The 24,006-nt window shown below is 37.3% G+C and overlaps 2 protein-coding genes across 3 annotated transcripts in view; both read right to left on the bottom strand.

Annotated features, from left to right (window-relative positions):
• The window catches only part of plce1 (phospholipase C, epsilon 1), a 107,355-nt gene extending 101,041 nt beyond the window's left edge, over window positions 1–6,314 (bottom strand). For both annotated transcript variants that reach the window (XM_088069773.1, XM_042507637.2), the window contains exon 1: window positions 6,165–6,314. The gene's annotated coding sequence lies outside the window, so the exon portion shown is untranslated. The remainder of the gene's footprint in view (window positions 1–6,164) is intronic.
• A 7,602-nt stretch (window positions 6,315–13,916) lies between these two features.
• slc35g1 (solute carrier family 35 member G1) lies at window positions 13,917–23,277 on the bottom strand. The gene is made up of 5 exons (XM_042508000.2): window positions 22,092–23,277; window positions 19,335–19,515; window positions 17,427–17,561; window positions 16,912–17,108; window positions 13,917–15,172 (listed from the first exon to the last, which is right to left on the bottom strand). The coding sequence occupies exons 1-5, from the start codon at window positions 22,390–22,392 to the stop codon at window positions 14,760–14,762; spliced, it is 1,227 nt and encodes a 408-aa protein (XP_042363934.2). The 5' UTR covers window positions 22,393–23,277; the 3' UTR covers window positions 13,917–14,759.
• Between the last annotated feature and the right edge of the window lie 729 nt (window positions 23,278–24,006).

The raw sequence follows: 24,006 nt of genomic DNA, 5'->3' as shown, positions 1-24,006 counted from the left end.
TCATCCAAACGATGACTCATGGCCTGGTATGTGATTATTAGGTCTAACTTCACACGGAGTGGAGGACAATGTAGCCAAATCACAGAGGTGGAAAGCAGCACCATGAATTACTGGCAGTAACTGTAAAACTTCAGATTTTTGATTACTTTTAAGCTTACTTGATAGCACGTCAGTGGATGAGGAAAGTAAGAGGGAGTATAAATGGCATGGAAAATCTAAGAGTGTATAATGAGAGCTGGATTCAAACTCAGCTGAAATGCAACTTATCCTCCTGAGCCTCCAAAATACTCTGCTAAATACTTCACACTAAGATTCAGTGTTGGATCTTTAGCATTCCAGCGGAATAATAAACAGGTCAGGGAGAGCAGGAATCCCCTTCTCTGTTGTGAAAGGGCCAGAGAAAAAAGGCATGCCATGCGAGTACAATAGAATGACGCACCAACTGTGTCACCCAAATGCAAAGACACAGACACGCAGTGAAAACACAGATTTCAATTAGATTATCTTTTTGGTCACAAATGCTTTGGTGGTGCAAAAAGGGTGACTACTAGTACTGCAAAGACAGTGCCAAAAACGAACTAATCTGAATTCCATTCATAATCTGAGAAACTCCAAGAGGTAAGTCAAGTAACAAGTCGAGCAAGAAGAGGAATCAAGGAAATAACAATACCGCAAAAAGGAAAATTACACATTAGAGAACGTAATGCAATCAGGGATGGACATACTTGGCATTGCTATCAATCTTAATCTAAACCACTAGATGTGTTATTAGAAAAAAAATAACTCTACCATCAAATATTCATAATTATTGACAAGTATTCCCAGGAATGTTAAGAAAATACTAAACAAAATTATACAATGTAGCTAAAGTGAGTTGGCAGAAGAGAAGGAGCAATCAATAGGTATCCAAACCAGAGTGCACAGAGATGGCTTATTAAAGGGATAGTTCAGTTTTTGAAAGTGGGGTTGTATGTAGGGATGCACAATATTGGATTTTTTATCAATCGGATATGCCAATATACAACAATCCATTTGGCCAAAAACCAATGCCAATATAGATACATCCACTTTTTTCCCCAACTAATGTTATTGATCATCAAGTCACTTCTGTAGTGGAATTAGGATCATAGTATGAATACTCTTATCCTGATGACCCACCACCAGATGGAAATACAATGCTTTTGAGTGTATGTAATATTCATTCATTGCACATAATAAGAAAAAAACTTTAACTTAGGATTGATGTTTAGTTCACTCTGTCATAAAAAAATATTTCATTTTAAAGCCAATATCTGCCAATACCGATGACGTGCTGATATGCATCCCTAGTTGCATGAAGTCAGTCCGTCACAGTCAGTGTATTACATACAGTAGATGCTGGTCTGCTTGCCCCCACTTTGGAGAACCAGGTAGTTGTTAGTTGAAGACTAAATCAGGCTGTATAAAGTAGATACTCAGTGTTGTGGAACTTTATCGGGAATCAAAACAAGGTATAGAAATCCAGTAAAAGAAAATCTTGCACAGTTCCCTTTAAATCTTCAGTATACTAACCCTCTTCATGCAAAAGAACCCCCCTCTGTTTAACACAGGGAGTCAGCAAAGAAAAGACGCATCATATGACTACAATAGAATCACATTCCTTAAACTGGTCACAGTTGAAAAGAAACTGGCAAATGGTACCATGCAGCACACAGGCCTTGATTAAGATAAAGGGAGAGATCAGCACAGATGGGACATATATAAAGTAAAAAAATGCACTAATGAAAAACAAATGTCATGTGAGTGTTTCTGATTATAACATATGTAAGGCATAACTTAATTTGGATTTTTTTTGCATTATTGTCAAACAAAATGACTGCAGGTAGCCAAGTTTTGATCTGGCTGAGAAAAAACTGGACCAGACTTCTAATCAGCAAGTTCTCTGTTACAGCCCACCTCAAACCTGAACCACTGCCACATTTAATGAGTCACGACCCCAATGTATGATTCTTATTCAATACAAACTCTAAATCAACCTCCAATTTTTAAAGTAAAAACCATCAACTGATTCCCATAATTGGTAGATTTCTTCTTCCTAATTACACATGGGAGTCAGCCATTAACAATCAGTCAGTCAATTTTTACGATGGGAACATCTAAATAGTGCCTTGAAAACTGAAGTTTGGGAAAATCCAAAAGCTCACACTGCTCCAAACCCCGGGGGTCGAACCCAGCTAGGTTTGGGCACAGAATCACAGTTCAAGAGATCGGATGGAAAACTGCTTTCCATCTGCTGACCAGTAAATTTTAGTGAAGAAAACTGAGGCTAAATCAAATCTGTACTCTGTCCATAACCAGATGAACAGGGTGGCATCCCCCTTATTAGGAGAATTTAAAGCGCATATTACCCTTAATATGAAGGGAGTAGTATTATTATTTTTTGGGTTGGGACCCAAAGTGAGTCACATGCCACTTTCTGGTGGATCCCCCCACATGACAAGAGTGCCGATTATGTTTACAAAAGTCATGGTCGCTTAATGAGGCTAAATGGGCAATGTTTTGGTCTCCTGGACCATGGGTTTGTTTGTAATTGTTTTTAAATAATAGATAATGATAGTTGGTTTATGTGAAGAAGTATATGAACCTTCACTGGAGCTGCAAAGATTAGTCGATGAATTCACTGAAAGAAAACTATTTTGATGGCCAATTAATTGTTTCAGTCATTTTTTTAAAGATAAATGTCAAATTTTTGCAGGTTCCAGCTTCCCAAATGAGAGAATTTGCTTCTTTTCTTTGTCGTTTATGATAGTAAAAGAAGAGTCTTTTAGTTTTGGACTGTTGGTTACGCAAAAAAACGCATTTTGTAGATGTCACTTTGGGCTCTGCAAAATTTCAATTAGAGTTTTTCACTTTTTTTTAAACATTTTAGAGACTAAACAATTAATTAATTGTGAAAAGAATTAACAGATTGATCTATAATGAAAATGATATAAACGTTTAAGCCCAAACATCCACACTCCAAAAATCCTAAACTATGTGATGTGTCAGGAAAAATCAAGGCTTTTTATTAAGACTGCATCCCACCAGCCACCAGCAGAGTTCATAAATACTGACACAGCTGCGCAAAGGATTGAAGTGAGAGAAAACTATCCATCTACTAACTTTCACCACCTTCTTAAAGCACCAGAATCAAACAGATTGTGAAAAAAAAGAATAAAAAAGAAAAGGAAAAGAAAGTTAAAAGGATGAAACATCTAACTGAATTTTGTTGCAGGTTACCTTTCATTTTCAACACAGTCTCCGTCTGCCAGTAACAAAGTGAGAGGCTGGTTACGCTGGGAACAGTACTGCAAACAGAACAGACTTTTCATGCGAGGGACCTGGGGAACATATGGCTTTGATTAGAAGGCAGGGCAGAGCGAGACGCCAGTGGAAAGTGTACAGCAAGAGAGAGAGAGAGGGGCTCTATGTGTGTGTGAGTATGTTTGTGTTAGAGTAACAACAGAGGGAGAGGGCTGACTCAAGAAGGGGTGACTGTATCTTCACGGTGGACTAGTGTGTGAATGCTGGTGTGCATAGTGCATGTGTGTGTGTGTGTGCGTGCACTCGTTAACAAAGACAGACAAAAGGATGACTCAGAGAGGGGGAGACTGCTGAACAGAAGAATGAAATTAGTGCCAGTATTTGTGAATGTGTGTGTGTGTGTGTGTGAGTCTATTACAACAGAAGGAGTGTTAACGCACAACATAAGTGATCCACGCCAGTTGAAATGATGGCGAGCCATGTCCATATCACACTGGTCTTGGGTCATTAGTTTCATTTATATAACAAACAAACATGCTGGTCTGTAAAATGACCCCTGCAATAAGCTACTTTTTTTATTTCAAGAATTTTATTCAATTTATGGGTTAGACTTAACATTATGGAAGCATATGGCAAATCACAGAATACAGTCCCTAACTACAGTTAATTACTTCCCAGTTGTTGCCTAGACAAGACCAAGTCAGAATAAATTCATATCAGAGACTAGTGAAACTAATAGGAAATCTGGTTTAGACACTGAAGCCAGATGACTGATGCAAGCGATCTGGTTTATATATCTGATTAAGTACAGTCATTGCTTTCTTTGGTCTTTTTCCCTGTGCCTAAAATTTGTTCATGTTTGCACATGTTGTCTGAACAACTGTTTGCAAAACAGAAGGACTGACCCAAATGCTTTGAAGCTTTGGCTGTTGCCATGGTAACTGATGTCCAAATTAGTATTTAAATGCTCCGTTTTTCTATACCACTGCCCCCCAAATCCCAGACAGTTCATAAATTAGTTAGGATATTTAAACATGGAGATAGGCCTAGTTATGTGACTCTGACAGTTTGACCACCTCTGACAGGCTTACCAATATGCTAAAAATATGTCATAGATATGTATGTAGATTTATTTGTCATTGTATACCTTTCTTCCATTTATGATGTATATAAAATATTATTTTCTGTGTAACTTTATTTTTACTTGTCATATTATTATCCAGGTCATGTGATTGCCTTTCATAGCTGTAGGTGAGGCTTTACCTGTGTTGTCTGTTTTTTTGAAAGCCCTGATAACAGTCTACATGTTTCCTTTTTAATCATTGAGCCACTACAATAAAGGCTTTTTAACATTTATTTCCTTGCATATCTTTTTCACAAATTTCTCGATTTCCTTCCTGTTCAAGTGTAGTAGTACGCCTGCAAAAGGCAGGGAAGAACAGAACATGGATGTCAACTATACAGTAAAAAAAAAAAATATATATTAATATGCATTCAACATAATTGCTAGACCTCAAGGATCTGAGCAATGCATTTTGGGGAGAAACTATATACATACGTTTTGTTTGTTTACAGAATTTTCAACAGGGAACCTTTAATTTCTAAGGTGCAAGAGCAGCTTTACAAACCTGAACGCAAGAAGAATGTATTACACAATTGCTTCATATTGGTAAGGTAAAGGTAGAGGTAGATGTAAAAGGTTAATTATGGCCATAGTTAACACCCCTCCAACACTAAATACTAAAAAAAACTCTAGTGTCATCAGAACAAATTCTGGATCTGCTCCACAGCTCAGATGGGAAACACCTACTGGGATTTCTGCAAGTAAGGATGCACCAAAACAGACGGCAAGTGTGAAAACAGTCCAACCAGTCTCCCATCCCTGTCGGATCCAGATTTCTATCTGGAAATATCACCACACCTCCAAAACTGCTGCCTCATACTACACCTTGATCGTGAAGCACACACATGGAAGTTTAATAAACATGCATAATGCATTCATGATGCATACAATTGAGGAGAGGTTTAAGTTCTAATGCAGAAGAGTCTGTTTGTTGAAAACAAAGTAGTCAAGTGCTTGTGGCCTCTCACTTTGCACTGTAAATATGGCTATCAGTGTGTGCCCTGCTGTCATATGGGCTGTATTGTTGTCATAAGTTGTCCGTGTTTCCCTTTCATCTCCATTTGGAGCTCTTTAGTTTGATGCAACCTTTGCTGCAACGTCACATAAAACAGGGTTAAAGGTCATAGTGCCCAAGGGATGCCTGAGAGACTTTGTCCAAGTACACAGTAAAATGACCTGTCAAACTGAAAAACTAACACGAGCTAGCGCACACATGGCTTTTAAGTAATTGAAAGTGCTTGCAGTTTAGCAAAATATACCAAACAATTTGAATATTAGCCACAAACAAGCTAATGTCAATAAACACACAACTTTTTCAGTGATTTGCTTTCATGCACAGCAATGCACATCGAAGGAAGCACAGAAAAACAATGGCTGTTAATCGTTGGAAGCAGTTTTTTACACCAAGAGACCGCAAAAAGCCCAAGAAACGCCACGAACCCCATTTGTTTGGAGTGTGTTTTTGCTGCGAGTTTCAAAGGAGGTGATTTCAGTACACTGTCCCGGCTAAAACCGAGTCAAGCTAACAGACACTTTTAACCTACATTCATTTATAGCAACAAAAACTACAAATCAAATGGTATGCAAAAACGTTACTGTTAGCTTGATTTGAGGGGACCTCGGGGTTCCTGTGCACCAGTTCGTTAACCGCTGACACAGAGAGCAACTTCACAAACAAACCGCACTCGCGACGCGTGCAACGCAACCCGTGAAAGGTGTTTCAACGTGACAGTTTGAGGATGTGTTTACACAAACTTACCGACTAATGTTGTCAAATCCAGTTAGCATCCATCTAAACTCCGCATACTGACTCGTTTAACACATGTTCTGCTGACTTTTCGTAGAGTGGTTCACTTCACCGCTCTCGTGGAGAGACAGTTGATGCAGCAGCTCGTGCAGCGGTGGGAACGCGCGCTCTCTTCTCTGATGCCTTCAGGTGCCCCTCGGAATAACGACCTCTAGGTTAAAACTCATTGAAGTTCTTTTCGTTGTCAAATGGGCCAGAGTTTGTTTTTTTTTAGAGTGTAGCTTCTCCTGTTGCATTATGTATCATTTTTGTTAAGATACTTTTTCACATTTTTTTTAGATTAAAGGTATAGGTATATGTATAGACATTTGTGTTGTGTTTTGTGTATGTTGTTGTTGTTTTTGAAATTTTGTTGTGTTTTCTGAAAAATGTTTTCTTTTGTGAAGTGTTGTTTTCTAAAATTCAATGATTTTTGAAATGTGCTTTGTGGTTATTTTGTGATTTCTGAAATGTTACGTTTTGTGAAATGTTCCTGTGTTATCTAAAATGTTGCTGTGTTTTCTGAAATATTTTTTGCTGAAATGTTGTTTTGCTTTGTGAATTGTTGTGTGTTTTATGAAATGTTGTGTTTTCTTAAACGTTGGTGTGTTTTGACACTCCCCCTATGTGTATTGAGTCATGCTTAGTAATGTCCAACTATAATCGTAACATATCCAAAAGCACGCGAATGCATCATTCTCTTCTCTCCCTGTGGCCAACTGAGCTGTGGACAGGGGGACAATAACTACGGCGTGTGTGTGTGTGTGTGTGTGTGTGTGTGTGTGTGTGTGTGTGTGTGTGTGTGTGTGTGTGTGTGTCACCACATTGGAATGTCTGGCAACAAATTCACACCATATAGCCAGTCATCCACCCCATGCAGTATGTCCTATACATTGTTTCCTTTAGTCCAATAAATAATGTTTTATAGAAATTCACTACAGACTTAAGAGTCAATGCGTCCAGTGTTTTATCGACTTGTTCTTTCCGTCTATTTGGTTTAACTCAAGGGCCAATCACTGTAATTTTACCCGTGACTGCTTAAAATATTTGCTTCCAGTTAGGGCAGGTTGGCCCCCACACATGAGACACCTTGTTTCCTCCTCCAATCATTTGCCAGTCATATCTTAGACAGGTTAAATTGGTAGATAAATAATATTTTTGAAGGAGTCTTGTAATATTCTGAAAGTAGAATAGAAAGTGGGTTAAAGTTGTTCCGCCTCTTGACACACTGCCATCCCGCCCCCGAGACAACTACAGCACGTGCTTGTGAGAGATGCCCTTTTCCACTTCACAGAATATTACTGCATTTATTTCAACTTGGAAAATGAGGGATTATTTTCCAATTCCCTCCCGCTCCACTGATGGGAAGTCTGATGCCATCCGTCAGGAATGTGCAACCCTTCCATTCCTCCAACTCTCCTCCACCCAGGAGCATGCAAACCTTTGGGAATCCCCTGATCCCTGATAAAAACGGGGGCGGGTTATTTTTTTTTCAGTGTACCAGCATCCCTTTATTCTAACCACGCACTCCATAACATCTGATGTGACTGTAGATCAGGAAAAAATGGGGTAAAGGAAAAGAGAGACTTGAGAACTTGACCTGGTGTAGCCTACCTTTTAACGACCTATATTTTAGAAATGACACACTGTCAGCAAATAATGGAAGATAACACACCTACCGGCCTATCTGAAGACTACAGATTGCATGTGTGTGTTTTGAAAAGCAATAAGGAAATAAAAGCAAATAAGGCACTATAGATATAGTGATAACACAGCCTTTTGTTAAATACTTTTACACACACCTTTGATTGTATCTGATAGTAGGCTAGCCTACAAACGTCTTCCTCCAAAGCAAACCTCTTCATAGCAAATTATGAATCGCTCTTAAAAGCACATCTTTTACGATTTTTTTAAAGGGACTGAAAGCTGAAATCATGACCAATCCACAGATCTTACTGACAACAATTTCATTGAGGAACTTTTTTTCTTTCTACTGCGCTACACCCACCAACTGTATCACTGCGCAGAAGGAAGCGAGCATCTACTCATGGACAAGAGGCTTGTGCTTGCAACAGAAGACTTAAACATTGATGGCATCCTCCTCGGCTGACCTGTTACATCAGCTAGCTTATGTGAGCTAGCAGTGTCAAACTTAGTTAGACGATTATTTTATAGGACACAACAAATGTTATCACAAGCTCAAGAGAAGATGCACACTTTCTTTCGCTTTCAGTAGAAAGAAAATATTCCCTAAATGAAACTGCTCACAACAAGGTCTGTGGATTATCTTGAGTAACAGGATCATGATTTCTAGAAAGAGACATTGCTGTTGAGTTTTACAAATGTATTTGTTGTGCACTTTGAGCTACACAAGCTGAGTGACATCTAGTTCCATTTTATTGGAGGAAAGGCAGACATCTCTACAGCCGATATCTCCACCACTGCAATTTACACCAAAACAATCTAGGTTAATCAATGGCACTACATGTGGGAGGAAAAATATGCCCATTTGATTTCGGGGTGAATGGGTCCCTCCATTTTTGTAGTTGATAACAACTTAAATTACTTTGAAAACTTAACAAACACACCTTGCTTAGCCAGTTTATAACTGCAAAACATTAATACACCAAAAATTTCAGGTGAAATCACTAATGAGGTGAAGTTGCACTTAAGAGCAAGTCTTTATTTTTGGTGATCCTGCCCTCTGCTGTCAGTAAAGGTTCATTACATGTGAAAAGAGCTACTATTATATTACAGTACTGATACCTCTGAGCTCCACCACAATAATAATAATGCGGATAATATTTATAGCAGAAGAATCATTGCTTCTGTGACTACCTATAATACATAGAATCATAGAAACTTTATATAGTATAACCCTTATGAGTGAGGGTATATTGTGTATTTTATTGCGCTTTCTAGAAATTGATGGTGATTGCATGTTGAAATTGAGAATGTAGAAGGAAACAAGTTCCAGGTGGAAGATAAAAAGCCTAGTTTTCATTTTTATACAAGGCATCTTTAACATCCAGTTAGTCCTAATTCTCCCCAACAACAAAGAGTCACCCTGTTGTAGTTCAGCCTCATCACACTTCAATTAGCTCAGCTGAAGAATTACCCTGCAACCATACCTAGATCCAGAGCAAGGTTTATGACACCATCTGCGTACAGTTAGCCCTCTATGGAAGGTACAGCCCTTTGTTTTTGCAAGATATGGGTTATGTAGCGACACAATGAAACACAGCTATTCTGCATGAATACACAATGCCTCAAAACTGTGTACAAACAAAGGGGAAAAAAATAAACAAAGGTGCAATGCTCAAAGAGACAATAACCTGCATGCACGTGGACACACAATGACTACAGTCCACTCAGCCAGGTACCATTCTGTGCACTCTCGTCAACAGCTACCTGACTCAGTGGTTTGTACCATTGTCACCCATTGGGTCATTAGCAGAGCGAGGGTATCACCGTGCACTCCGGGACAGTGACGTAAGTACAGACAATGCCTCTACACAGTTTCTCTCCACTAGTTTCACTCAGGTTAGAAAAATATAACAAAGCCACAATTTTTCAAGTGATTTATGAAAAAGAAAACTGACTGAAGACATTTTACAGCAGGAGGAAAGTCAAGAACAAAGACCAAAAGTTATAAATTCATATAGAATTTATTATGAAATCATACTATACTAAATATAATCAATCGCTATGCAGAAATATATACATTTTAAAAAGTATGTTGATATGCTACATTACAGAAATAGTAAAATAAATACTATAAAGCATAGTTTAAAACCCCTATAAATAGCTGTTTGTAAGGCCTATAGGTTCAGGGACAAAGTTTTGCTTAACCATTTAATGGAAATACAACACTACCAGCATTCAAGTCAACTAAACTAATATTCTGAGGAAAAAAAATCAATATCAAAGAAAAAACAACAAGAAGAATGTAAAAGTAGAACATTTGAAGTGACCACAGCGGCCTAATGTATTATAAAACAATGATTATAGTGCCTTTAAATAAATTCCTCCATACTAAAGTATGATTCTGGGATCACATGTGATAGGCCTGCTTTTATTATATTCACGCTAGGCCTGGGTGGTATCTATTTTGTCATACCTTCCTAACATTTCATCAGGTATATGGAGTCTGAGGGGATTTGTGTAAAAAAAACCAAAAAAACAAAACTTGTTTTTCATGTTTTTGTATTTACTGCTATGTTCTTATCTGTTTTTGTCTTGTCTGTGTACATCCCGTGTTTTACCTGTTCTAAGTGTATATTTGTACAGATGGTAAACACTAATTTTCTTCACAGAGGTGCATAAAGTATGAATCTGAATCTGATCCCATATGAAATCACGTGGCTAATAAACTGCTTTTGTATTTGGAGGGGGTCATCTCAAGATAAAGACATAAAGTATGTGGTAATACTCTGAAACAGGTGTAGTCATTTTGCATTTTTAAATGTCTTGTAACGTTATTCCCACCACTTGCAGTCACCGGCTTTCTCAGCTCAGCTGCCTGTTTTGCCGATAGAGACTGACCTCTGTTGGCGCGTAATGTGCACTACAATACATCGCCTCAATACAGCATCTCCGTATGAGTTTAATAGAAAGGTTTTTTGAAGGTATTGAAAGTCATACCTTCAGGACTTTTAAAAAACCTGTTATACTGTTGATACCACCCCAATCTATTTCTCACTTTGACTGATGTTAATGTTTATGACAAGAAAGCAAAGACTATATATAAAGATGGCTGACACGTTCCCACTACCCCAGCTATGCTTAAGTGAAGCCAAAATATTCGGGATATGGCCACTGTCATCTTGCACTAGTGACGTTATTGGGAGCCAGATTCTGCGCAGTAGCGATTTCTGTGGTGGGAGAGTTCCCACCAAAACACCCATCTGACTGATTGCGAGCTGCGCCATTGAAACCTAACGCACAGATTGGCTCACACAGCTATCAATCATAAAGGAAAATCCCCTTTTTGTAGAATTAAATAACTCATTAAACTAAATTTATTAAAAAAACAATTACTTGAACAAACATCAGGGTGTCCCATCCACCAACATGGTGGGGGCGGGCTTTATGGCCTGTACTCCAGCCAGCCACCAGGTGGCAATTGAGATGTTTTGACTTCACTTTGGGGGAGCTTTCAGGCTGTCAATCTTAATAATACAGCCAATGCTTGAAAGATCAATAGGCTTTAGTGCTTATTGTACAATAAGCCAAAAACAGTCATTTAACTATGTTCTACTCTTAAAATTAATTGGTACGATCAGAATTTTATTTTTATAACTGTTTTTTTAAAAATTAATAACCAATATTGGTAGTACAATATCATATCAGTCCTGATCGTAATTACCACAGCAATTTAAACAATTAAATAAGCTCTCATAGTAGAGTGCTTTCTCCAGCATGAAACAGTTTCAGACATCACATTGTGCCATCCCCTAAATATCCTATGGAAATTTAAATATTCCTCTAGGAATTTGTATTTGACTTCTTAAAGAAGAGACATAAGGAAACAAACACACTTCACTGTCATAGAAAGTATCACATCAGATCCGATTTAACAAAACAAAAATGTGCAAACTCAGAGTTCAGTTTATTGGTGGTTTACTAGATTAAAGGAAGAACTATAATAATTGAAGGCAAGTGCAGCTGTGCTCCACAAAACAGAAACAGCAGTGTGTGGAAAAAAAAGCAAGGGAGAGACTGCAGGATGTTAAATAACAGTCTAGCAGAACTAATTGCCTTCCTTTTCTAGCTGTATTTCACCCAATTAAACACTCCTACAACAGAGGACTGCAGTTGCACCGCGACTTCATTAGTCATGACAGTGGGGAAACTCCTGGCTAAATACTAAAAACACGATGAGATTTATAACGGACACAAACACCGACTGCTGTGCTAGAAACCTACATCCATTTAAATAAATGTATTTCTGGGGTTTCCTACAGATAGTAACACATAAAGATCACCTTTGGTTCACTTTGCAGCTGAGGACAGTGGTACACAAAGTGACCTTTTCGGACATAACACAATATTGCTTTTAGCAGAATATCTTTTTGCTTTAAAATAGCTCAATGCCATATTTCAAGAATATTTCTATGTCTTTTTTTCTTATTTGTCAGCCAGTTACAACTCACCCACTTGTGGATGTTCACGAGGTGACAGCAGACATCCTCTACTTGGCACATGAACAGCTGTTCTAAAAAACAAAGATACTTAAGTGTAAAAACTCAACATCAGCTTTAGCTTGGTGACATTTTCGCCACTATTCAACTGGGTGATGTAAGATATGTATTGAAAATCCTGCACTTTTTTGATGCAGTTTCACCTCTAGAGGAAGCTATCATCCAGCAAATCTTGGTAGCAGCTGTTTGTATGTTCACTTCATGAGCTGAATAATAGTGGCAGTTTAGTGACACTTCTTCAACCCTCTAGCGAAACAAAGTGCAAACAACACCCCTCTTATAGCATCACAGAAAATATATTTTTAGACTGTTGCGAACACTAATTAGATGCTTTAATAGTGACATTAAGTGCTAGCCACCATGATGGAGATGACTCTGCCTGAGATAATGAAGAAATCAGTGTGTGGCCTCAGTGTGGGGATAATGGTCATGTCTTCAGTGCCTTACTGAAAATGCTGTTAGACTTAAATTCGATTTTAAAAAATTATTAACTTCTGGGTGGATTATTTTAGAAGCACCCTACTTCATATTTATATCCATATTCTTATGCACAAAAACAACCGAGAGCTGCCCAGTACAAGTTGCTGGTTACTGAGCAGCTCCGCAGGGAAGGGAAGCTGGAGGTTAAAGTTAAGGCACTTCAAAAATATTTTTATAAAATTATTCACAATTCAGAAGCAAAATAAAATCTAAAATCTAAAAGGATTAAATGCTTCATGGATAAGAATGTTGGATTTGATTTAGAGTCATATTTGAGCATTACCAGCAGTTAGGCATTAGATTCCTGAGCAAATTGTACAGCATCACTCTGTTTACAAGTAAAAACTTGTAACCTACTTTGTGGATTTCACTATATATATATATATATATATATATATATATATATATATATATATATATATATATATATATATATATATATATATATATATATATATATATATATATATATATTTATTTATATATATATATTTATATATACTCTTTTTTACTTTAATGCCTGCAATGTCATTTTACTACACATTTTATTTGCTTAACAAAAATGTGTATTTAAGTGCTAATACGGTTTACTGGTTTGCACTGCATTTTGTTTTCTTGTTGTGGTTGACAGAATGGTTTTAAAACACAATTGTATTGCATTATCAGCACCACTGATATGTTAAAGGGACGGTTCAACCCAAAACGAAAAGTACATATTTTTCCCCTAAACTGTAGTGCTATAAATCTGTCTTGATTACTTGGTTTGAGGTGCCTAGTTTTGGCGATATCGGCCTTTGAGATGGCTGCCTTCTCTTGAATATAATGGAACTAGGTGGCACTCAGCTTATACTGCTGATGAAGGACTCAACAGCTGGTCATGATTTCCAGAAAGTACATGACCCAGTTACTAAAGGTAATCCACAGAAATAAAATAGTTCCTCTTTGAAATTGCTCACAACCAGGTCAGTGGATAATCTTAAGTAACCAGGTCACTATCTCTGAAGAGACATTGTTTTTGACATTTTTTATATATATATATTTATTTTTGGCGCTTTGAGCACTACAAGCCAAGTGCCAAAAATACATTATATTCAAGAGAAGGCAGAATCTCTAAGCTATCTCCAAAACTTGACAACGCACATCAAAACAATCTGGACTGATATATAGCATTACATTAGGAGGAAAAATATGTATTTTTGATTTTGGGATGAAATGTCCCTTTAAGTATTTTTTTGTTGTAGTTGAACATACTCATTTGACAGGGTCTAGTGCATGCCACAATAAAAAGATGTTGAATACTTTTCAGTCTATTATTGCCAAGTTAGCTAACACAGTACGGATGGTCTTGCGCAATAAATGTCTCTCTTTGGCTATGTTATTCAAGTTCAAGAAAAAAGAAATGGGACTGATGATAACTTTCATTAAACAGCTTCATTATGAAGTTCAAATATCAGACCCATTTTTGTTATATAGATTTTTTTATGGAGAAAATAGGAAATATGTGTTGAATAAGCACTTAGCTGCTCAGCCTGCAGGGAGCAGGATATGGTTTTGGGGCAGCAACAGTTTTTCCTTGCTCTTACTTCCTCGTGTGTTTAATTACACAAAAATAAATGCATAACAATAAGCTACACAGGTTGACTCTTAGGAATCAACATGTATTGATGCACATAATTCAATTTTGAATTCAATCATAAATGCATAACTGACTCCTGCTAGTTTATCCTCCTATATTTCTGCTTTTGACACTCAAAAGAGCTTAAACCTCATCACTGGTTTGCATGTAAGTAACAAGTAAAATACAGAGTAATCTAGAACATATTATAGTGAAAAAGAATAAATAGTAATGCCAAAGTATTCTGTGTTGCCTCTCAATCTCTCTCTCTCAGCTCTTACGAGAGCTTGTGTACCACTTCCGAAGTGCTACCCCACTGGTGCTCACCACTACGCACAGCGCCCCTCCGAGGCTCCACATGGTCGGTGCACGGTTAAGGAAAATAAACTGGAAGATGAACGCCAGCACCACGTCGATAGTCCTCATCAGGGCCACAGGTCCAGCCTTCTCAATCTGCAGGGCCTTTGTGAGGAAGGTCTGGCCGGCAATACCCAGGACAGCAATCAGCATCAGCAGCCAGCGATCGCGGCCACAGAATGGGATTTTCCACTCCCCAAGGACGGATACAGTGATGATGCACTCAATGAAACCGATGACAGCGTAGTACCAGACAGAGAGGTAGTAATGGACGCTCTTCCCCATCTTGCGAAGGACAACAAATGTGAAAGCAGCCCCAATAGCTCCTAGGAAAATATCAGTAAATAAGAAAATGAATCAATACAACAGTCAGAAGAATAATAAACATTTTTTACACCACTTAGAAAAGCATTTGAGACTTAAAGGACAAATACTTTTTTCTTATTAACATTAATAGCTAGATACATACCTGTTATTGAATTCCTTGAATTTTTTGAGTCAATTGACTTACACTTGTTGGAATTTCTTTTGGTGACCGCTGAAGCCATTTATATCTGTAGGATTACTGGCAACAGCTAAAAAAATCCCTAAATCACTCCTCAACCCCACCTGCATTTTGGACAGTTTCTCCAGCTCTGATATATTCTGTCATACTTATTTACTCATGCACTTCACTACTGGAATTAAGACATGAACATAACATAAAAATACACCTCCTGTCAATCCCAGAATCCCATTAGACATGTTAATGTACTGCAGAGGTCAGATTTTTTGGGGCCCAAAGATCAATTTAGTTGTACCTTGGAAACCACTGGAATGACATTGCTTTGGCTTGACTAGCTAGAGATGGAGATGCAGTGAAAACTAGAATTTCTTACTCGCAGTTATATGTATCTGCAAACCAGTTAAGCTGCAGTTACACTTTACATATGTCTGTCCAGAGTCATATGTAAACACAATAGTTGACAATGCTTCAAATAGGCCACAGATGTTGCTGCAAAGAAGCTACATTCGCTAAAAAAAGGATGCTTCACACATAATTTCATGCTATTAGACATTTATTTGAAGTTTGGTCACAAGTATTGGTCGAAAACATGCTTTGTGAGGTCACAGTGACCTCTGACCACAAAAATCAAATTAGTTTATCCTTGAAGTCAAGAGGACGTTTGTGCCAAATTTGAAGAAATTCTCTCAAGGCCTTCTTGAAATATTGTATTCACAATAATGAGGCAAGAGCAAGGTAACAGTCATCTTGACCTCTGAAAACAAAAATTGAATCAATTTATCCTTGAGTCTAACCCGATGCTGGTGTCAAATTTGAAGAAATGAACCCAAGTCATTCTCAAGATATGGGAGGGACGGACAGACAGACAGACAGACAACAAAAAAACATATGGCCTCTAAGGCATGGTAACAGCCTAGCTGTGTGCAGTGCTGCACTTTCACATTTGGCGTTAAAATCAGGTTTTTCACAAATGAGGGTAAAAATGATTATGAGATTGATCACAAGTGATGTCCATCAGTTAAACTGGGCAGTAAAGATGTTACACTGAACTGTGGAAGTGAAAACAAAACTTAGCCACAAGGTGAAGCTGCTAATTCATTGGTCAATCTTCATTTTAGACAGATTTTGAAGGACTTGGGTGATGCAAAAAGAAAAAATTCTTAGCACTCCAGAGCCTGCATTTAATTTCTAGTTGTGTGATTCAACAGAAATATTCTCGTTTTGCAGATTCAGATGCATGTTTTGCAGTAGGGAAGCCAGTGAGAGATTATGACTTTGATGATAAACTAATGATTCCTGCTAGTTAGAATTTTAATAACAACTGGAAGGAGACTTCCCAGAGTAGAACCATAACTAATAGGAAAGACTGTATCTCTCAGCTGACCTTAATGTGCCGGGGGTCATAGCTGTACTTTACTGAATTTCCCTTGTTGCCATGGTAATCTTGACAGACACACAAGGAGTCTGAACATTATAATTCCTCCTCACTGATTTTACCTACTTGTCATGGTCAAACAAACGTTACTGTTATATAAGTGCTGAGTTTATTAATCGTATTACCTGCAAAGGCAGCAATAGTCCCCTTGATGTGGTTAGCGTAGTTGCCCTCAATGCCACGTCGATCCTCGCCAAAGAGAAACGGCGGTCGGGCGATGAGGATGACTCCAGCGATGGTAAAAACAGTGAAAACACAGTCCCAGATTGTACATCTCTCCTTCAGGAAGATCCAGGCAAGGATGGAGGTAAAGACTGGATTACTGAAGCAAGAGAGTGACAGAGGTTAGAGCATGTGAAAAAAAGTAATAATGTATTGGGTGCAGTTAAACAAAATATTCCTGGACATTGAAAGAAAAAGTGGTGATTATTATCTTGACAGATTTGACATGGATCTGTAGTCAATTTCTTAAAGATTCAAGAGAGAGATAATTAAAAAGAATAAGACAAAAGTTGGAAAGTGTGAAAGAATGAGAGGGAGATTTAGAAAAAAAAGTGACGGGCATACAATTCAGGGAGGATAAAATCTATTTGTAGCATTAGTATAATCTCCACTAATCCACAATCAATAAAGCACCAACCTGAACATGATGACTGTGGCGTCCGCTAGCGGCATCTGCTGAACAGCATAGAAGAGCAGGATCATGGCATTGGAACCAATGAAACCCCGAAGCACCAGATATATACGTTTATCTCTGGGACCAAGGAAACCTGTCCTGAAGGAGCAGAGATAGGAGGATGATGGATGAATGAATGACTGGATGGATGGATGATTAGACGCACTGAAAGAGGAAGTAATACACTGAATTTTAGACAGGGACAGACGGAGACAAATTTAGCAGCAAAGCAAGCTGAGAGATGACAAATGACTATAAGGATGGATAGATTGATAGATGGGTGAGTAATGTGGAGGTGACAGTGATGGATGGACAGATGGACGGATTGGGCTGGAAAGACAGGAGGACAGTTGGTTATGAATTAATGTAAAGACAAAGGAGAAAGTAGAGAACATATGGATGGACGTATGGATGGATGGACGTATGGATGGACATATGGATGTATGGATAAGTAAATGAATGAATGATTGTGACATAATATTTTCACATTGCTTGCTTTCAACATTATTGAAAAAAAAAACTATTCAAGTGAGATTCTAGCTCTGGTGCAAGGAAACTATGGGCAAATACAGGACAAGATTTCAAAAACATGCAAGTCTCTATTACAACTTTACATCAGGCCTAATTCCCTAAGTGTCAATTTAATTTTTTTAAAAGTCATTGCCCTGTTGTTTTGTGCAAATGGTACAATGTACTGTTATTGATCAAAATTTTGGTAATTTTAAAATAAGAACACAACCTTCCCTTGATTATGTCACCCTATGTTGCCTCAAATTTGTGAACTTGGCTTTTTTAACATGCCTCTATGGTGAATGAAGAATTCAAAAATTGAGAAAATTTTTGATTAATTTTGATAAAAAATACACAGCGCAGATGCGCCACTCATGCCTCAAACTGTTTATGAGGCGGTGATAAAAATTAAGGCTGCACATTTGCACATTTAATCAAAATATTATCTAAGGAGCTGCAACTTTTTGATAAAGGTAAAATGGGTCACAACATAATGTTGCTAATTGTGGTTCGAGAAAAACGCCTCGGACTATAAATTATATTCCAGAAGTAAGAGAACATATTTGTTTAATACAGAGCCCAACAAAAATCACACCACAATTACTTTTTCTCTTTTCAGTTAAAATGAAATGCAAAATGACCATTCACACCAACATTTCGACTTGTGTTGTAATTTCAATATCTGTGAAAATAATTGAAATAGATACATTTCTACATACATTTCTTTTGTTTATTGTGCAGTCCTATTTAAAATAGGAAGGTTTCAGCAAATAAATGCATGTTTTGATACAGTTTTGCTGTTATCAAAAGTGGCCCCTTATGACTTCAGATCATCAGGAATTTTCTTTGTTTTTGGATTCTTGATTAAACGTGGAGGAACGCAAGAAAAACAATGTTTTCGACACAATTTTAAGGTGACACAGGGAGTCTAACCGATATACAAAAGGCCGATTTGGGGATGAAGAATTTCTTTAAGAGCAAATGACTTCATGAAGGGAGGCATTATTCAAAACCTCCCCAACACTGCGATCTACATGGTATCATTTTTTCATCATCAGGGCTGGGAGGAATAACACATGTCTCTTCCAGCATTTTGCCAACATAAACTTGTTTGAGCAGTGATGGTACGTAAAGCCAGGAGACACACTTGTGCTGTGGGCTGCTCAGTCTAAACACAAATGCCTGAATTACCCCCAAGATAACAGACAGGGATATGTGCTAACTTGCTGCTGAGGTAATGCTCTTAATCAAATCACAACATATAAATTGCTGGTTTGAAATAAAGACTGTTTCGGAGTAAATGCATGTGTAAATCTTAAACCTGGGATTAACTAAATGTTTGAGTTTCTCAGTCGTGCTTACTTGTGGTAGATGAGTAACGGCATAGTAAAGAGCATCTGGAAGAAGCAGCGTATGGCGCTGATCTCTATGGCATGGACTCCCTGGATGGTTTTCACCAAGAGGGCAATGATGGAAAAAAAAACAGTTGACAGGAAAGCGTAGAACAAACCAAGACCTGAACATTTCTTTGGTTTCTCCGAATCTGAAAAAAAGAGAGAAAAAAAAGTAAGGGTAAGAGTAAGGGTGGAGCAGCAGAAAGAGAAGAGAAAGCCCTGAGAGCAGTATCAGTATTCCACATTTCATTAAAAAAAAACATTACTCATTTTGTTGCACATTTGTTGATGCAATAACTGCAGGATAGGGCAGCAAGGTAAAAAATATGTTATTGAACTCCATGTGGCCTGAGAGCAAATTCAGTTGAGAAAACCACAAACATAAGATCTGCAAAAGACAGCGGTGTAGTGTTTGCAAACCCTGCCTGTGGAACAATAAACTGATATGCTTGTGGAGATTAAATTCCAACCTGACGTCTTTCAAACATCTTTCCTTTTATTTGTCCACAATGTGTGGTCTACTTTCATTTATCAATGATATACGGTATTTGATTTCTTAACCTTACACCGAGCCAAAGACATCCCATTTTTTTATTCTTAGTTACACTATTATGCCTAGTAGGCACAGACAGAGAGATTATTACAGTATTACATTACCGTATTAATACTACAGTAATACACCCATTTTTCAGCTTGGAATCACTGATTTGGACAATAGAATTTTGTATGATATTATAAAAGGATGGGGGAAAAATCACTGCAAGACAATGTGAATACTGCAAATACAAATAAAGCTTTTGGTAGCTTACTAGAACGATAAAATCAATCCATTTAATATCAGTTCACAATGTACATTTTGGTTCAAGAATAGTGACTGTAGTGAGATGAACACACTAATTTGAGTTTTGGGACATAAGTTGAATGATGGTAGTAAATCGCAACATTATGAAGTATTACACAATACTCTGCATATCGCAAAACCATTAAAACAATTAAAAAGTGTATTGTGACTTAAGTACTGTGATGATACTGTATCAGTACGTTGTATAAAGTGTTACTATTTCACTGAAAGTCTGCAGGGGTAGGTGAAAAAAAATGATGCAGCATAGTATTGCAATATTTTTGCATGGCAATCGATACACTTTGCCAAATAAGATTTTTTTATTATAAAAATGATTAATATTACAAACACAGATTTAACTTCTGGTAGCCTACCAGAGTATTAAAATCAATATCTTGTCAGTATATACTCAGCTGCAATAAAAATAATTTGCTATGAGATGAACATAATTAAAATTTTACATTATTATATAAAAATGTTTTTAAAAAAAGGTTTTAAATGTTTTTGTGTAGGGACATAATTTGCAATTAAAAAAGAATACTCTATGTTAGCACAACAACTCATTTAAAATTGGAATAATATTGTATTGTGACTAAAGTATCATGAAAACTGGTTATTCACATCCCTAAGAATCTGTAAAAAAAAATAATGAATTACTGTCCAAAATAATTACTGTCTAAAATCTAATTATCCTTTGGTGTTAAAATACTTATACACAGTCAAGATGTGAGTATATCTGTTAAGTAATAAGGGAGATCAACACATTTATGGTGTCGGTCTTTCATCCTCAAGTGCTCTGCGGCCGTTATTTTTCAACAGGTACAAAAGGTACACAAAGGGGAACTGATGTTCAGGGGCAATGAGTGCATTCCCCATTTCCTTGTTAATTTGCATAGTGTAGCCAAATTACAATACACAGATATACCCTTACAAAAAGATATTCAAATCAACACTGTAGCCATGAGAACAGAAATGGAAAATGGAAACAAAGTAATAATAGTTTCTTACAATAGTTTAATATTATATGGGAGTAACTGTTCTTTTACTTTTTTATATTTATGTCAACTTATGTCACAAAGAAATATAGGCCTTCTTTAAAATTCATTTATTAACAGCATTTACAAGTACTTTTAACATCATCAATTGCTTTTGATACCTAAGCACAGTAAATACCAGATACTTTGAGACTTTTACCCAAGTAATATTCTAACAGGTGACTATAACTTTTACCATAGTCATTTTCTGGTTAAGATATCTGTAATTTTTCTCATGCATTGTTTTCATGTACTTGATCCACAACTGGTTATATGATAAAATCCTACAGGTGTGGTAGTCCTGGACTGGTACTGAGAAAGTGCACAGTCATACTTCCTCTAAAAGGATGATGTAAATGTTAAGATGGCTCACAGCACCTTTTCTCTGTGTGCATCATATTATAGTTATTAATAGTAAGAAATTAATAAATATGGACCACTATCAAATATTAAAAGTTTTATCCTGAAATAATAAATATATTTAAAAATGATTTATTTGACACACCTCACGTCATTAGGGACTTTTACTGTGAAATTACGTAACTTATTACATAAAAATACAATTTTTATGAAATTGTGTTTAGTGACGAGCTGTATTTTGCTTTAACTATATCCCCCCTAATAGGCTAATAGCCTCCACGTGATATCAGCACCTGCTATTACTGATACATGACGTTACACGGTTGTATAACGTGAGCCTGTCACGCAGGAAACCATTGGTTCTCTAACTGCTTATCACTATGTTTTTTGTCGACTTCTTCCGATCACAAACTTCATTAACATGTGATGTAAGGATGGAGAGACACGTTAAAGTCTCAGTTTTGATAGCTAAGTGCGTGCGCTTTTCTACCTTCTTGTGCGCTTCCGTCTCTGGATGCGAGCCTGCCTCTGACGCAAAACGCCGGCGAGCACAGCGTTTTCTGCTCGCTTCCTCTCGCTTCTTCTTCGGCGGCATCCCCGTCGTACTCACACAACACATGGCAGTTACTTTGCAGGTGAATCATCTCCGTTGTCCGCTCATCATCGCCACTGTCGTCGTGGTCGTCGTCGCCGCTGTTTGTGCCATGGCCGTCAACTTTGTGAAACACGACGGTAACGCCGTCCTCTACGGACAAAGGCCGTTCGTGTGTGCAGTGGTTGCAGTCGCCCATGGTAAGATGTAACGGCCGGGCGGCAGCATGCCTTGGACACAGTGCTGTCCGCTTTCTTCGGTGCCCTGAGTGACTGAGAAGACAAGGTTAATGACTAACCTTGGCGGCAGGGTACTAACTCCCATGCGGTGGTTACTTTACCCACAGGGGGGCAGAACTGAACCCAAACCAACCCAGCTACTCGACAGCATGACCAAACGTTTACGCCCATAGCAGAGGGAGGCAGTGGAGACCCGAACCAACCAAAACTCAGCAAAACAGACGTCTTTATCAATGTTAGACAAAGTATTCAGATTCTTAACTTGAGTAAACCAATACCACACTGTAAACATACGGTCACAACTAAAAGTCCGCATAGGAAATGTTACTTATGTAAAAGCATGCAAGACTAATCAGGAAAATGTACTTTAAGTATTAGGAGTAACCACAAAAAATATTAAGTAACAATGAATTAGTTTTCTCTCAACTGCCTACTTGAGTAAAATAATTAACTCTTTCAGCTGTATTCTAATTGTTAGTTAGTTTAACAAAACATATTTTATAAACTCCACTTATGCATGTTATTCAAAAATCTTAGTTTGTAAAGTAACTAAAGCTTTCACAGAAATATAGTAAAGTTAAATATACAGTATTTCCCTCAGAAATGTAGTACCTAAAATCTGCACTGAAGTACATTGCTTGAGTGAATGTACTTAGTTACATTACACCACTGGTCTTTATTTATTACAAGGAGTGTTTCAGCTGTCTGGCTCATAATTTAAGTTGATTACATGATTAGGATTTTTATGTCAATACTTAAGTAAAAGTACTGATACCACACTGTGAAAATACTCTGTTGAAAGTAAAAGTCCTGCACTGAAAATATTAAGTAAAAGCATGCAAGACTAAACAGGAAAAATGTACTTCAAGTTTAAAAAAAATGACAGGACCCAATGCAGAAAAAAAAACAATACAATATTTCCCTCTTGTGGAACTGAAGTATTAAGTGGGATGAAAACAACAGTCTCAAGTAAAGTCCAAGTACCTCAAATCTGTACTTAAGTACAGTACTCGAGTAAATGTACTAGTTACATTACACCACCAGTCTTTATTTATTACAAGAAGTGTAAAAGCTTTCTGGCTACAAAATAATTAAGTTTTAGGGCATTTGACAAACTAAACCATAACTGTTATTTTTATGAGCTATAACATTTTCCCAAAAACTTGTGTCAGCTAAAGCTGGTGAAAGTAAGTGATGGTTTTGTTCATACTGCTTGATTTTGGACCCACAATGTATTGACCACAAGGCCACCCAGTGTTGGACCTAGCACATTTGGCGCCCTCGGCAGGCTTCCACTGGTTGCTCCTCACACCCACCAAAAAATAAAAATAAAATATTAGCTTCAGCTAGCTAAGATCGTTACGCAAGGATTAATGGGTAATGGTAACTCTTTCATCAGTGTTGTGTACTGTTATTTTATACTGGTTTTTTTTTTACACTAATTGCTGATGTATCTTTGCTAATAGTTTGTTGGATTAATGTTAATGTAGAATTTTAGAAATATTTTAATTAAAAAAAAAAAATTATAAATTAAAACTTATATTACCAAACACTGTATTTGTGGCCTCCATGCA

Source organism: Plectropomus leopardus, chromosome 19 (assembly GCF_026936395.1).
Source record: "Plectropomus leopardus strain MGB_pleo_1.0 chromosome 19, ASM2693639v1, whole genome shotgun sequence".
Lineage (NCBI taxonomy): Eukaryota > Metazoa > Chordata > Actinopteri > Perciformes > Serranidae > Plectropomus > Plectropomus leopardus.
Note: the sequence above shows the minus strand (reverse complement) of the source record. Positions and strands in the feature narration are given on the sequence as shown.